At 35.9% G+C, this 17,066-nt stretch overlaps 1 protein-coding gene across 2 annotated transcripts in view; it reads left to right on the forward strand.

The window, feature by feature from the left end:
• Positions 1 to 17,066, forward strand: part of PDS5A (PDS5 cohesin associated factor A) — a gene marked incomplete at both ends in the record, with an annotated part of 114,374 nt that overhangs the window by 78,588 nt on the left and 18,720 nt on the right. For both annotated transcript variants that reach the window (XM_084232888.1, XM_084232889.1), the window contains 6 exons: positions 3,208 to 3,313; positions 5,253 to 5,413; positions 7,973 to 8,096; positions 8,857 to 9,015; positions 12,214 to 12,282; positions 14,525 to 14,661. In XM_084232888.1, coding sequence (XP_084089014.1) covers positions 3,208 to 3,313; positions 5,253 to 5,413; positions 7,973 to 8,096; positions 8,857 to 9,015; positions 12,214 to 12,282; positions 14,525 to 14,661 — 756 coding nt within the window. The remainder of the gene's footprint in view (positions 1 to 3,207; positions 3,314 to 5,252; positions 5,414 to 7,972; positions 8,097 to 8,856; positions 9,016 to 12,213; positions 12,283 to 14,524; positions 14,662 to 17,066) is intronic.

A 17,066-nucleotide genomic window follows, 5' to 3' on the forward strand; every position in this document is an offset into this window, starting at 1 on the left:
GCAGTAATAATTCATCCACATAATGAATGTCTTGTTTTACACTATATTTCCAGGATAGACCCTTAGAATTGGCATATAATAAGTAGTGAATAAATACTTAATAAATAAATGCATACACATTCTATTATGAGTAGTCAGATTCATACTTTTGTAATTTTTTAACGTTTGCAAATTTTTTTTCCAAACACATTTATAATCTTAGCTAAATATATATTTGTAGGGTTTCTTCCTAACAAAAAGTTTAATTCAGAATACTTTTCTCAAATTGGAAATAACTTTAAAAAATCTAATATTAGCCAAAAAAATTCTAGAATAAAATGTAAGGTAAGGAAGATTTCTTAGATGGGGCATAAAAAGCACAAACAATATAAGAAAATTAAATACTTTCTCTTAAACAAAAAGAAAAGTTAAACCACAGACCATGAAAAACATTTTTGATAAAGGATTATTTCCAGAATATTAGCGAACTCTTAACTACTCAGTAAAACCAACAACTCAGTTTAAAAGTGGGCAAAAGATTTGAACACACTTTACTAAGTAATATATACCAACAATAAATATAGCACAAGAAAAACATTACCTACTCACTATAATTTGTTGATTTGTTGGTTAAAAAATTATGAGAAATACTAAGATGGTTAAAGATACTGACCATACCAAGTGTTCATAAGGATATAGACTGACCAAATCAAGTATTGGTGAAGAAAGAAAATGGTTTCTCACAACATTAAATCATGCATACAACATCACTATACAAATCAGGAATCCCAATAATATATAGTTGCCTACAAGAAAAAAAGACATACATTCCCATAAAGACTTGCACTTAACTGCTTATAGTAGCAGTTAAGTGCTGCTTATTTATGTCTTACTTATCTCTAAAATGGAAATAGCCAGAAGCCCATCAGTTGATAATTGAATAAAAATACTGTAATACATCTGTACAATGGAATATATTTGATTAGTAGACAGGAACAAACTACTGATTTCATGTGGAAACATGGAGAAATATGAATTATGTCAGATAAAAAATGCAAGGCACAAAATAAATGAAATTCTAGAAAAGATGAAGTTAAATAATTGTGACAGAATCCAGAAGAGTGGTTCCTTGAATAAGAAAAGGGAATTGACCACAAAATAAGCTTTTTTGTGTGGACATGGGGATAATTTATATAGCCGCAATGAGACATCACTTTGAACTCACTAATGTGGTTATAATCATAAAGACATGAGGGAGCCTCTCTGGTGGTGCAGTGATTGGGTCTCAGCACTATCAGGTGATCGCCAGCCACTGTGGCATGAGTTCCATACCCAGCCAGGGAGCTCTAACCAATGTGGCACAGCAGAACTCTCCTGTCTCCCACTAAACCCTTCAGCAGTGTATTTCAGGCCCGCTCCTCCGGCCTATACCCTAGTTCGTAGGCATAAATTAAAAAAAAAAATCTTTTTAAAAATGCTTAGTTAATAATATGACTAAAATATGCTTAACACAAGGAAAAGATGTAACCTAAAACTTTTTTTTTTTTTTAATTTTCTAGAGGCATGTCTTATTTATTTATCTATTTGTTTGTTTGTTTGTTTGGTTTATACATGCACTGGGTACAGTCAGAAGCCGGAAGGGTGAGAGAATTCACCAGAGCCAGAGCAGGGAGCAGAGCAGGCAGAAGGACCAAAGTACACTGCTGAGGGGAGCAGCGGGCGGCAGGAGAGGTCTGCGCGCCATGTGGGACCCTCCTCTGGTGGCCGGGGAGCAGCCGGGGATCAAACCGGCCCGCAGAGGCCGCGGGCAGCTTCGCAACCCAGCGCTCAACCGCTGCGCCACCTGGGAGGCCCAACCTAAAACTTTTATAATTAGTTTCTATTTCTTGAATATTTACTATTTTTAGGTCATTGACTGTAAGAATTTAATGTCCTCTGGCCTCCCTGGTGGTGCAGCTGGCAGAGCGCTGTGCTATGAAGCTGACTGCAGCCTCTGCAGTGCTGGTTCAATTCACAGCCGACTAGGGGAGATGCCCACATGGCACAGCAGACCTCTCCTGTCTCTCCCACTGCTCCCCTCAGCAGTGCTTTCGGTCTGTCTGCCTGTTCTTCTCCCTGCTTTGTCTCTGGTGAATCTTACCACCCTCCCGTGCCTCTGGTCTGTACCCCAGCTCTTGTATAAATAAATAAATTAAATATATAATTAAAAAAAGAAAAAAGAATTTAATGTTCTCAAAATAAGGTAGTATTTTCTTCAGTTTACTTATGAGAGAACACAGTCTCAAAACCAGAAATTGCATCTATTTTTACTTAAAAATAGTACCGTATTGCTGCATAGTCTGACTTTTGTTGATCGGGTAATACTCCATTTTGTGGTGGTTAGGTCTGTTTAAAAGCTAATTCTGTAATAATGAACAGTAGTTTTTAATTTATGAATTTGTTTATGGATATAAATATAGCATGGTGTTTCTGATGAATTGCTTCTTTACTATAAATTACTAGAAATGGAATTATTAATCAGTAAATTAATTGCCAGTGACTAATACCTTTCTTTAGGTATTTACTGTTTGTTTTTTTCTTTTGATAAATTCTCATTTGCCCATTTAGCAATTGCCATCTTACTGTTTTTCTTAAAATTTTAAAGATCTCTTTATATAAATGGATATTATATTACTTATAAAATATATTTCCAGTATGTGTGTCATCTAATTTTAGTTTTTTTGTCTTCCAGTAGAGTTGTTATTTTACATTGATTTTTAGGGAGAGAAGATAAACTAAAAATAAGTTTAGCTGTCAAGCAAAGAACAAAGTTTAGGGGCCTCCTTGGTGGCACAAGGGGTTAAGCACAGCACTATAAAGCTATCTGCAGCCTCTGCAGCAGCACAAGTTCTATCCCGGCCAGGGAGCTACCCACGTGTCGCAGCAGACCTCTCCTGTCTCACCCACTGCTCCCCTCAGCAGTGTTTTCAGTCAGTATGCCTGTTCTGCTCCCCACACGGTCTGTGGTGAATCTTCTCACCCTCCCACACCTCTGGCCTGTACCCCAGTTCTTGTATGCAGAAATAAATAAATCTTAAAAAAAAAGTTTAAAAAGTCACAAAATAACTTTTCCTCTAGAAACATATTTTCAATCTGATGTTTGATTCTATATAGGTTCTATCACAGTACAGTTAGAATACTGTTACTAATCAAGAATACTGTCACTAAACTATGTATTTTTTTTAACAGTGCACTAGTAAAACTGATGAATAAATCAATAGAGGGAACAGCAGATGATGAAGAGGAGGGTGTAAGTCCAGATACAGCTATTCGTTCGGGACTTGAACTTCTTAAGGTATTTAAACTAAGTTTTGCTTCCATGCATTTCCACAGTTGTAATTTGAATTCCTCTAAGGATTTGCAAGAGTCAGGCCCATTTCATTGGCATTTATAAAAAGATTTTTAAAGTGTGGTAGAAATCATTTATGAACTAATACATTTTGTCTTTCGCTGTTTTTATTCATCACTTTCATGCTTAATACACTTGTAATAGTATATGATAAATAATTCAGTCTTAACTTTCAAGGAACCTTCATCTGGGATCAAAGGACTACTTACAGGATATTTTTTAATGGCACCTATTGTCTAACCAGGTGATTTCTAAACAATTGGTAATCATAACAGATGCCATACCAAGGAATTCAGATTTGAATAATTAGTAAGAGCTAGGTCAGGGAAGTCTTTGTGGACATGTGACTTACACTAAGGTGAATGTGGTATCATCAAAGAGAATAATTGTTGACATATTTTAGGTATTGTTAGGAGTCTAGCCTGACTAGGGATAGAATTCATTTGGGGAATGATGGGAACTAAGGTTGGCTCCAGACTGGGTTACTATCAGGGAGGAAAGGTACTGTCAAGGGGCTTTTCATATGAAGCAGCACTTGATAGAGCTTTCATTGAATGAAGAGAAGAAATTGAAGACAAAGAGACATTTAGATTATTCCAATATATAAGCCAAGAGTGAAGAAGCAAATTGGTGCAGTGGACAATATATAGAAAGATGTGGTAGAATTGTATGGTAATGGCCTTAAATATTATTTCATGGAAAGAATTGGCATTTCTTGAATAAGATTTTAATTATATCTTCAATAATGAGAACATATTTTAAAATAGCTTTGAAAGTGAAATCATCTTTAAGATAACCTTTTTAAGAGATTGATTCAATTTTTCCAATTTAATTACTAAGGTAAAAAATTAAAACCTCGTAACTAAATATTATCACTCTAAATTTCTCCAAATGAGAGTCTCCACTTTATAATCTATTAAATGCTTTTTTTTTTTTTTTTTTAAGATTTTCTTTTATTTATTTATACAAGCACTGGGTACAGTCAGAAGCGCGGGAGGGTGAGAGAATTCACCAGAGCCAGAGCGGGGAGCAGAGCAGGCAGAAGGACCATAGTACACTGCTGAGGGGAGCAGCGGGCGGCAGGAGAGGTCAGCGCGCCATGTGGGACCCTCCTCCGGTGGCCGGGGAGCAGCCGGGGATTGAACCGGCACTGCAGAGGCTGCGGGCAGCTTTGCAACCCAGCACTCAACCACTGCACCACCAGGGAGGCCCCCTATTAAATGCTTTTGAATGTGTTAATGAAAACTACCTTCACCATTCCCCATCTTCACCTCTTTCCACTCTTAGTCCTTATTTGTGATATTATGCTAACTAGATTGTTTTCTCTTCATGGTAGGTAAACTGTAAATATGTTATATATAACTTGCAGCAAATTCCTTATTAGGATGGGGCTTGTGTCAAAATAAATATAGGAACAATTAATCTGTTTGTAATAGTGATTATTATTTCACAATAATGTCTTTGTTATGATATGAACTTTTTGTGATGGCTTTCACTTAAAGTATTTTCTTATAGAATATATTTTTGTCAGTGAAATAAACTGTTAGCATTTTGTTCACATCACAATATCACACTTCTCAAAAAAAAAAAAAAAAAAAAGCCACATTTTCTATATTCCCAGTTTCAGAATAGACCAAGAGGTGAAGAAGAAAATAGGACAAGAGCTATATCAAGTGCTTAAAGAATTTTACTGCCCGGTGTTTTTGCTAAGGTCCTATTATCTATAACTTTCTACAAGAGAGGCTACAAGATACAAACTTTATTATATATATCTTGCATATATGGAATTTAATAACTTTGTGTTTTTGATAGTAGAACTAATTCTATTTTTTTTAGTGGATTAAAACCATTGCCTATACTTCTAAAGCAATATCTATTCCTCCAGGTTCTGTCTTTCACACATCCTACCTCGTTCCACTCTGCAGAGACATATGAGTCCCTGTTACAGTGCCTCAGAATGGAAGATGACAAGGTAGCAGAAGCTGCTATTCAGATTTTTAGAAATACAGGTCACAAAATAGAAACAGACCTACCCCAGATACGATCGTGAGTATAATTTTTCTTGTGGTAAACTTAACAGTTTTCTAAGTATGGGCACTATAGGAAATTGTTTCCTTTTTTCATGTAGGAGAATATGGGAGAGGAAAAAACAACTTTTATCTAACAACTGCTGTTCTGTATCATTACATTTCAGGCTTTCTCTCATACTTCTTCCCCTATCATTAGAATACAGGCCAAGGCATAAACTTGCACATTGTTTATTATAAAAATTATTTTAAAATATTAATCAAAAATATCACAGATTTTAGAATTTGTGATTAATATATTTTCCTAATCTTGGTTCATGTTTTTTTCACCAGCAGATTTATAAAATCAGTAGCAACTACCTTATTGCACCAAAGAATCAGATAATCAAGTAGTATGCTTAATAAAATATTAATTAGTCGATTGGCTGTTGGCACTGGAGCTTCTATTGTTTTGATCCTAGCCTCTAGATTACCTCCCCCTAATAAGAATAAAGTACATTTTGGTATTTTTACTTTGACATCTTTAAGATAATTGCCTTAAGATCAAACTTGTACTGGGAGTTTATATTTAGACTTAAGATGTGGGAGATATCTTTTGGAGGAAGAACACAGTGCTGAAGGCTATTAAATCAGAAGTTCAGGTATATGCAAATAGTTTCAAATATATCCAAATCAAACCAGCTTTCCCTCACAGGGTAATAATAGAACAAGAAGACATATGACTCCTAAAGTTTTATTGAATTTGTGAGCTAATAGTTTGAGAAATAATTAATTATATGCTCTCTTCATTGCTAGAGTACTATACTAGCTAATATAAAACAATTTTACAGCCTCTTCTTTGAAGTTTATATTCTAGAGGTGATCATCTTAATATTTGTACATTATGGAAAAAATCATTGACACAGTAGGATAAACTTTGCAGTGAATATTTCAAGATAAGAAAAACACATGCTTTTTTTAAGGTAGAGGACTTAAATTTTATCCTAAAGAAGATAGTGGTATTTAGGTGAAAGAGTTAATTTTGGACACAAGTTATAAAACTTTTTAAGACTATTGGGCATGGAAGGAGAGGATCAATGAAAATCGAGAAACAGCACTGCAGATCTCAGTAACAAACTTAATAGCATCATTGGAGTTATAATTATACTAGAAAACAAGACAGGTCAAGATTGATTTTTGTATCATTTCATTGGGCTGGCTAAGTGTATTAATTATACACTTAATAATAATTTGATTGGTACTATATCTTTGTTATATTTTGGTTTTCTTATTACTCTGATAAATGAGGTTGTGAAAGAAAGACTTGAACAGCTCTTTCACCTTCAGTGAAAGAAGGCAATTTGTGCATTGAAATACTCTCTGATAATTCTAAACCTTTACGGAGAGAAATGAAGCACATTCATAAGTATCAAATTATACCAATGCATGTATTCCACTTTTTAGGTTCAAGTACATGACCTGAGGCCTGGGGTATTATTCTTGTCTAGCCTCCCATTATTATAGGAGGGCCCTTTGTCATCACTGCATTTGACACCACTGCCCTTATATCTTTAAAATAGGATCACTGAATCAAATAGATGACAAGTATTTAAATTTTTATTTTGGCTTATAGATTTTTTTCTGATTAGAAAAATACTTGTATGGACATTTTAAAAAGCTGTAACTTTAGATAATATACAGGAAGTCACTATTAACATTTTGATATATATTTTCATACCGTTTTGTCTGCATACTTGATGTGTGTCTTTTTTTGTAGGCTGATATAAACGTTTTCTTCATTCCACTTAATGTATTGCCATATCAACATTTAATGCTTTAATAATGTGATATATATTTCCGTATCATCTTATAGAAAGATTATTTTATTAGTCTTCGCTGTCAGTGTGAAGGTTAGCTATATGGACTTTGGAACAAAAATGATTATTTTTAAATCCCAACTCTACCATTTCCTAACTCTGTCACTCACCTTAAATTTAACTAATATTTTTGTGCTTTTGTTACTCATCTATTTAATGACTATAATTATTGTCGACCTTGGGTGGTTATGACAATTAATTGAATTAATTCATTAAAACCACTTAGAATGGCGCTTTGCATAGATATTTTTACGTATTTATGCATATGTCTATATCCTTGCATACTTTCACTGGTATAATCATCTCAGCTTTTAAATACAATTTGGCCTTTTGCTGCTTTTTTTCTGACTGATTTTTTAAAAACCCAAAGGCGGTTGTGAAAGGGAAGTGGAAAATTAAGAATATCTTACTTAGAAGGTAAATGGCATGTGGCAAGTTTTAGAGAGACATTGTGTGTTTATTATTTGTTTCATATTCATGAGGCGACTCTCACATGAAAATTGTCTCCTGAAGTCACCTTTTCTTGGGGGCATTGTGTTTCTTGGATTATATTTGGGACAGAGATGGAAACTTAAAGTCTTTCTATAGATAGAGTAATTTTTGAGAGGCTTCTGTAATTGCATACATCTAAACAGTTATAGGAAACAACGAGAAGATCTGTTTTTAGTTTATTGGGTTTTTGGTTAGGTTTTTGTTTTTGGTAACTATGATATTTTTTGCAGGACCTTAATTCCAATTTTGCATCAGAAAGCGAAGCGAGGTACTCCACACCAAGCAAAACAGGCTGTTCACTGTATACATGCTATATTCACAAATAAAGAAGTCCAGCTTGCACAGATTTTTGAGGTACATGTAATACATGGGATGTGTTCATGTTCATTTTTATTTTTCATCTCTGTGGTTTAATGAGGATAGAAGGTAGAATTTTTTTTTGAGATATTTAATTCCCTCCTAGAATATAAATTCCATAGGGCAAGGTCTCTCTTATTCAGCACTGTATAGCCAGCCTTTATATCAGATTTCATGGTTACTTTGTACTAAAGGATGTTTTGTGTGTTTGTGTTAGAACATTTTATTTAATTTTAGCCTTACTGGTTTAGTGGTCCCTCTGTCCTCAGAAAGTATTAGTAGATGACTTGAACTACAGTATCTGGCAGTCCTACCTGAAGATTAGTCCTGTTTGCCTTTCCTTGGCTGAACCCCACCAGTGGAAAGATATTCCCACTATTCTAAATTGATTCATTGTGAACCAAACCCAAGTGAGCTCTTATTTTTTTATGCCACTTGTTATTTAATTAAATGGCCTACAGAATAAGAAATTCACTAACATAATAAATCTGTTGTATTATAGAAGATGATGCAGAAATGTTCTTGTTTTTACTTTTACCTATTAGATGAATCTTTTTTTCTGCGTTCTTTCAATATTATTACATCTCAGTAGGTGAAATAAGAATTAAGTGTCTATGGTGACTGAAGTTACATATTATTAGAACAGATTTGTTTAGGCATGATAAATTCAGAATAACTCAGGCACACTGACTGTTTCCATAAAATGTCTAGATATTTATAAAACAAACTGGTAATTTTGACTGTTTTATTTTTATAGCCACTTAGTAGGAGTCTGAATGCTGATGTACCAGAACAACTTATAACTCCATTAGTTTCACTGGGCCACATTTCTATGTTAGCACCAGATCAATTTGCTTCCCCAATGAAATCTGTAGTCGCAAACTTTATTGTAAAAGATCTGCTAATGAATGACAGGGTAAGTTTCTCTTTTAATTATATTTAGAATTATGAGAGTAAGCCTGTTTACATCTTTATCACCAAAACATTCCTGTATTCTATATATAATTTTCTTTACCTTTAAAATTATTCTTTATTTTTCATTTATTTATTTAAATTTACAAGTAACATCTTGATATCACTGTGGCTGTTGCTAGAATGTGACATTTAAGAAAGAAAAAAGTGAGGGCATGAGATAGATCAGTCATGAAGTAAAAAGTACATGTGAGATGCTATCCTAACCTTTGAAGGACAACTTACTAGTAGAGTGTTAGAATTTCGTTGTATCTAAAACACTGTTAAAGTATCAGTGGAATTGTATTTGATTAGCTTTTTGAAATATAATCACATTGTACTTTTGCTACTAGATTCATGTATTCTATTAATCTAGATTCATATATTCTATTAACTGAATTGCATGAGTGTGTATGCACACGTTCACAACACACAAAGATACATTAACACTGGGTTGGAGCTTAGTAATGTATATGTAGCTTGAAAAGGTTCCCCAAGTGATTTCTGAAACACCTCTGATTAAGAATCACTACTTGGGGGCCTCCCTGGTGGCGCAAAGGGTTAAGACGCAACCTATGAAGCTATCCGCAGCCACTGCAGCATGAGCTCAATCCCCGGCCAGCCAGGGAGCAACCCACATGGTGCAGCAGACCTCTCCTGTCTCTCCCACTGCTCCCCTCAGCAGTATATTTCAGTCAGTCTGCCTGTTCTGCACCCTAATCTGTCTCTGATGAATCCTCTCACCCCTTTACCTCTGGCCTGCACCCCAGTTTTTCTATGCATAAATAATAAATAAATCTTTTTAAAAAAAAGAATCACTACTTTATCAAACTAGTCTAAATTAAAGTTATTGAATGAAGATGCTAGTTATTCTTAATTGCTGGATTAATGTGATAATTTTCAGTATAGTGCTAAGTTATCCAGTTTTTCATTTTCCCATATGGTCCACAAGTCTTTGAGCCCTCACTATCTGAACTTAAAAATATTGCAATACACAATCCTCCTCTTTTCCCTCTCCCTATTTGAATTATATTAGACAAGAATGGAAGAATAAGACCAAAATTCATTTCCCTCTCCATTCCTTCGCTATTGATAAATGTGGCTAGCAACAAATGTAAAATTTAAGGCCCCTTTTAAATACCAATTTAATTATTGATAAACCCTATTTTAAAATGGTTCTTTTTGTATGTATGATAAAACACTTATACCACCTTGCCATTTATACCATTTTTAAGTGTATAATTCACTTACATTATATTTACCCATATTGTTGGAGTTTTTTGGTCACTGTTTTTGAAAAAATGAGTAAATCCCATAACTTGTATATAACTCTTACATACATGAAGATACCTAGGGAAGCTGAGTAACTCTCTAAAATAGCATAAGCATGAGAACCTTAAATATATACTCATATTATTGTGTGAACATCACCACTATCTATTTCCAGAACTTTATCATCTCAAAAAGAAACTGGGTATCCATTAACCAATAGCTCCCCATTTCACATTCTTTTTTTTTTTTTATTCATACAAACACTGGGTACAGTCAGAAGCGCGGGAGGGTGAGAGAATTCACCAGAGCCAGAGTGGGGAGCAGAACAGGCAGACCAGTAAAATATACTGCTGAGGGGAGCAGTGGGCACAGCAGGAGAGGTCTGTCGTGCCATGTGGGACCCTCGCCGGTGGCCAGGGATCGAACCGCGCTGCAGAGGCTGCGGGCAGCTTCACAGCCCAGCGCTCAACTGCTGCGCCACCAGGGGAGGCCCCCATTTCACATTCTTACCAGCAGTGCACCAGCTGAATGAATCTTGGACTTGTGAAACAATTTAATGGTTACCAGAGGGAACCGGGGGAGGAAGGCAGATGGGTCTGGACACCAGTGGTTTGGTGGAGGGTAAGTGGAACATGTCTACATATGGAGGATCAAAAATGTAACCCCCAAATTAAAAAAAATCTCCCCATTGCCTCTTCCCCTCAGTCCTGACAACCTCTCTTCTACTTTCTGGCTCTCTTGCCTATTCTGGTCACCTCTTATCACACAATATTTGTCTGATTTGTTTCACTAAGCATAGCGTTTTCAAGGTTCATCTTTATTATTGTTTGTATCAGAACTTCATTTTATTCCAGAGTAATAATCCATTGTGTACATAACATACATTTTGTTATTGCGCACTTGGACTTTTTCTACCTCTTGACTCTTGCAAACAATGCTGATATATTTGAGTCCCTGTTTTCAAGTCTTTTTGATATATACACAGAAATAGAATTGCTAAGTCCTGTGGTCATTCAGTATGGGACCTTTTTGAGTGACTGCAAACTGTTTTCCATATGGCCCTATCATTCCACATTCCTACCAGCAATACCCAAGATTTGCAGTTTCTCCACATCTCTTGCCAGCAATTTTCTCCTCCAGCTTTATGATAATAAGCATCCTAGTTAGTGTGAAGTAGTATTTCATTGTGTCTTTGTGTTTCCCTACTCACTGATAATGTGTGGGATTTTTTCCTTGTGCTTAATGGCCATTTTTCTGTCTTTGTGTATTCAAAGTCCTTTGCCCGTTGTCTTTGTTGAGTTGTAAGAATTCTTTATTCCAAATTATCAAACCATTGTCAGATATTTGCCAAATTCAAGCTAATAGATTTTCCTCTATTGTCTTCTAAGAATTTTATAGTTTTAGATCTTAAATTAAGATCTTTGATCCATTTTGAGTTAATTTTTCTGTGTGGTATGAGGTAATGGTCCACCTTCATTCTTTTCCTTTTAGGTATCTAGTTTTGCAGCACCAGTTATTAGCGAGATTCATTCCCCCAATAACTGGTCTTAGTGCCCTTGTTCAAGCACCATTTATTTGTGAGGGTTTTCTGAGTGCTCTATTTCATTCCATTAGCCTCTGTGTCTGTACTTAAGCCATTACCAACCATACTATCTTAATTACTGTATATTTGTAAGAAGTATCTGTATCAGAAAGTCCATGGGTATGGAAAGTCCATGGGTATGGACACCGGGTGGTTTGGTGGAGGGTGAGTGGAACATGAGTTCTCCAATTTTGTTCTTCGTTTTAAGCACTATTTGGTGACTTTCCCATAAGATTTCTTGAGCACAGAATGAAGTATGAAAAGCTTTCAATATTCTTTATAAAAATTAGATTTTTCAATTATTTACAGTCAACAGGTGAAAAGAATGGAAAATTGTGGTCTCCAGATGAAGAGGTTTCTCCTGAAGTATTGGCAAAGGTAAATTTGTGTAGGTCTTAATAAGTTTTACATTGAAATAATGAACTTTCATAGATATTCTATAATATTCTTTAACCTAATAGTTAATAAGCATTTTTCAATGAGATGCTTTATTTTTTAAGTCAAAGATATGTCTCAAATTGTAGTTGTCATTGAGTTATTTACTTATATGTAAGCATCATTGTGTAGACCTTTCTGTCTGCTAAAATAATTTCTCTGAGTCTGTTTTACACAGAGATTTGTGTTTACAATAGTGATATTCAGAAGCATCTTAGGTTCTAGACTTACTCCCACTATCTATAAGCATATCATTATTAACTTGGCAAAAGCAGATTGCTGTGTCAATTTGGTAAGTTTCGAGAAATTTATATTGTACCTCAGTAAAGCTGTTTTGTTTGTTTGTTTGTTTGTTTTTTAAGATTTATTTTATTTATTTATACAAGAACCGGGGTACAGGCCAGATGCACAGGAGGGTGAGAGGATTCATCAGAGACAGAGTGGGGAACAACAGGCAGGCTGATGAAATACACTGCTGAGGGGAGCAGCAGGCGAGACAGGAGAGGTTTGTTGCGCCATGTGGGACCCTCGCTGGCCAGCCAGGATTGAACCAGCACTGCAGAGGCTGCGGACAGCTTCACAGCACAGCATTCAACTGCCTGTGCCACTAGGGGAGGCCCAGTAAAGCTGTTTTTTAAAGATGTAATCTGGGGCCTCCCTGGTGGCACAGGGGTTAAACGTTTCGGCACTACCAGTTATCACCAGCCACTGCAGCATGAGTTCAATCCCCGGCCAGGGAAGCTACCCACATAGCACAGCAGAACTTTGCTGTCTCGCTTTCTGCTCCCCACACTGTCTCTAGTGAATCCTCTCACTCCCCACACCTCTGGCCTATACCCTAGTTCTTGTACGCATAAATAAATAAAAATAAATCTTTTTTAAAAAATAAAGGTATAATCTTGTATTTTAAAACAAGAAATTGTCCCATCTTTCTTGATCATCTGTTTCACCTTTTGTGGCTGCAGTCATAATTGCTTTTTCTAAGTTGTCAGCAAATATAGTAAATAATATCTAGATCCTTTAGCTACTGCTTTCATGTATAGGAAAAATCTTTTGAATATGAGTCTCTAAGTAAATATAACCATCAGTAATTACAAAGATCTCCTAGTTTTGTTTTTTATCAGAAGGTTGAGCAACACTGAATTAGACTTGACGAGTTCTTCAAAATAAATTTTCAGTACTACAAAATATATCAGTAGTATTAAAACTACAGGCACACCTTGGAGATACTGCAGGTTTGGATCTAGCCCACCACAATAAAGTGATTCACATGAAATTTTTGGTTTCCCGGTGCATATTAATGTTTATACTATAGTGTAGTTTGTTAAGTGTACAGATAGCATTATGGCTATAAAACAACATATATACCTTAATTTAAAAGTTAAAGTTAAAAGTTGCTAACCATCTCAGTCTTCACCAAGTCCTAACCTAGCTGGTTGAGGGGCTTGTCTCAGTGTTGGTGGTTGCTGACTTATCAGGGTGGTGGTTGCCGATGCATAGAGGTGGCTGTGGTAGTTTTTCAAATTTAAGAAAACCATTGAATTTGCTGCATTGTTGACTCTTCCTTTCACAGAAATTTTCTCTGTAGCTAGAAATGCTGCTTGCTAGTATTTTACCCATAATAGAACTTTCAAAATTTGACTCACTTCTCTCAAACCCTGATTTATTTATTGACTTAATGCAACATTGCCAATCCTTTGTGATTTCAACAAAAATATGGCACCAATCAACATGACCAGTGCGGGTTTTCCACAAGCCATTAACTTAATGAAAACCCCAATATCTGATGCACAATAAAATGAGGCGTGCCTGTTTGAAAGATGTGAAAATCTCAGGCAAATGTCTTAATTGTTAAAGCTTATGTTTAGAAAGTAGACCTTGGGCAAGTTATTTATCATTATAAATATTCTTCGTTGACTTGTCTTATTGGAAATAAGAATACTTCCCTTATAGACTTATTTGGAAGATTAAATAAGTTAATACAATATACAACTCTCAGAATAGTACATGGTATAAGTTAAACTAAGTAAATATTAGTTTTATTGTTATTGTCCTAAAGATTTGTTTAGTAAAACATGTCTACTGGTAATTAAACAGTCTCACTAATCTAATTAACATAATTTAATCTTCCATTTAATTGGAATTTTAAGTTGCTTTCTTTTTTTAGCATATTAATGTTTTATAGGTACAAGCAATTAAACTTCTGGTAAGATGGCTGTTGGGTATGAAAAACAACCAGTCTAAATCTGCCAATTCAACTCTTCGGTTATTATCAGCAATGTTGGTTAGTGAAGGTGACCTGACAGAGCAAAAGAGGATCAGGTGAGATTGTTCATCCTTTCAAATTTTTTAGCTCAAAATTGTTACAAAGACTTAAATAGGAATAATTTACCTAATTAATACTGCATGTTGAATGATACTGTGTGCTTGGGAATCAAATCTTACAAATTCACTTGAGATTTGTACATCTTTCAGTGTTTTCATAATGATGTTATACAAAGCAAACACTAGAAATATGGCTGCAGAATTAAGGCTGCTGGGGAACCAGAGAGGAGACCCGATGACTTAGGGTAAAATATAGGGGCTTTTGATGGTGGTAATGGTACGATAACAGATCTGAAGTAGTATAAACTTACTCCCCTAAATCATGCACAGTGTTGTAAATCAATGCTACCTCAATTTTTTTTTTTTGTTTTTTGTAAAGATTTATTTTATTTATTTATTTATACAAGCACTGGGTACAGTCAGAAGCGCGGGGGGGGGGGTGAGAAAATCCACCAGAGCGGGGAGCAGAGCAGGCAGAAGGACCGAAGTACACTGCTGAGGGGAGCAGCGGGCGGCAGGAGAGGTCTGTGCGTCATGTGGGACCCTCCTCCGGTGGCCAGGGAGCAGCCAGGGATCGAACCAGCGCTGCAGAGGTGCGGGCAGCTTCGCAACCCAGCGCTCAACCACTGCGCCACCGGGGAGGCCCAGTGCTACCTCAATTTTTTTAAAAAAAAGTATATTCTTCTTTCCTAAAGACTGAATTTTTCCAGTAAATTTTTAATTTTAATTGCTATAGTAATGTTGAAGTTACCTTCAACATTAAACAAATACTTGTTGAATGACTACTCTTGGGAAAATTCTGAAAAGCTTAGCAGCAAAAACAGATATTCAGTTCTTGCCTTCAAGGAGTTTTGCTGTATGGCTTGGTGCCAGGAAAGGAATGTCAGTCGCAGTTCAAAGAAGGAAGAGTCACAGTTTCCTATTGGTTTGCAGACAATTACGCAAGTTTCTGCAAATGCAAAAAATAAAATATTGTACTTCTATACATTTTCACTCTTCAAATCTGTTAAATCACCATTTCTTCTTTCTGTTCCTTTTAACATGAAAATTTAGATGTTTCATGATCCTTAGTTCTTTGAAACTCTTGATTTATTATGCTCCTGGAGCACCAACAGAAATAATTAAAATTTGTGCTTGTGGTGCATTCCTACATACTCATTTGTGCATTGCATATTTATTGAGCACTCACACCAGATTCTGGGGTGCTTCTTAAAGGTACAACAGTCTCTACCTTCAAGGATTATGCATTTTGGTAGAGGAAATAGGGAATGTGCAATTAGAATAGAGATGCTAAATGTTTTGATTTAAAAAAAAAAATGACAGGGCCTCCCTGGTGGTGCAGTGGGCTAAGTCTCAGCACTATGAAGCTATCTGCAGCCATCGCTGCCTGAGTTCGATTCCTGGCCAGAGAGCTAACCCACATGGTACAGCAGACCTCTCCTGCCTTGCCTGCTGCTCCCCTCAGCAGTGTACTTCAATAAATCCACCTGTTGTGCTCCCTACTCTGTCTTTGGTGAATCCTTTCACACACACACCCACCTCTGGCCTACATCCCAGTTCTTGTATGCATAAATAAATACATCTTTTAAATATATATACATCGTGTGTGTGTGTGTGTGTGTGTGTGTGTGTGTGTGTGTGTGTGTCTCTCTCTCTCTCTCTCTCTCTCAGGTCCTAATTGGATGTTACATGGTTTAGCTAGAATCAGAAACATATCACTTTATACTCTGTTTATTAGCTGTGAGAACTTGTATAAACTGCATTTCTAAGACTCAAGTTTCCTCATGAGAGAAAACTTGTAAAGTGTTGCACATATTGCCTGGCACAAAGTTAAGCACACAGTTAGTACAGCTTTTTTTTTAATTCCTCAATTATTTTCCTCAGATTTTTGATGGTCATTTCTTGTTACCAGCATTCATTTTGACTATCCTGTTGTCCAAGAGTACCATGTTTTCTCCTTTTCTATATTAAGCTATGTCCATTGTGGATTCAGGCCAGCTTTCCACATTTTTTTAACTATCAAAGCTATACAATATTCCAATATACAGTGAAGGTTTAAGTGGGAACCCTGTCCTGTCACCCCATTCGTTGTCATATTTTCCCATGTAGGAAGTAAGTCTGCTGGGTTGGAGTAAGTGCCTGGCCCTCCTATCTTCCTGCTGCAAAAGGAACCTGAGTTGGCTAATGTCCCTCACCTCCATATCCTTTCCTTTTACTTATCTGATAGCTTCCCTTTTCTGGTGCAAATCAACTCCAAATTGCTGGCCCTGTATTTCACCAGGCATGTGTAGCTTTAACTAGATTCCTATGTTCTATGTATAGGCATTTAAAAACTGCAGGAGGTAGATTTAAAATGATAGGGGATTTTTAATTTTTCAAGGTGCTGGTTTTTTGTTTTTTGT

The sequence above is a fragment of the Talpa europaea genome (genome assembly GCF_964194135.1).
Source record: "Talpa europaea genome assembly, chromosome: 5".
NCBI classification, from domain to species: Eukaryota; Metazoa; Chordata; class Mammalia; order Eulipotyphla; family Talpidae; genus Talpa; species Talpa europaea.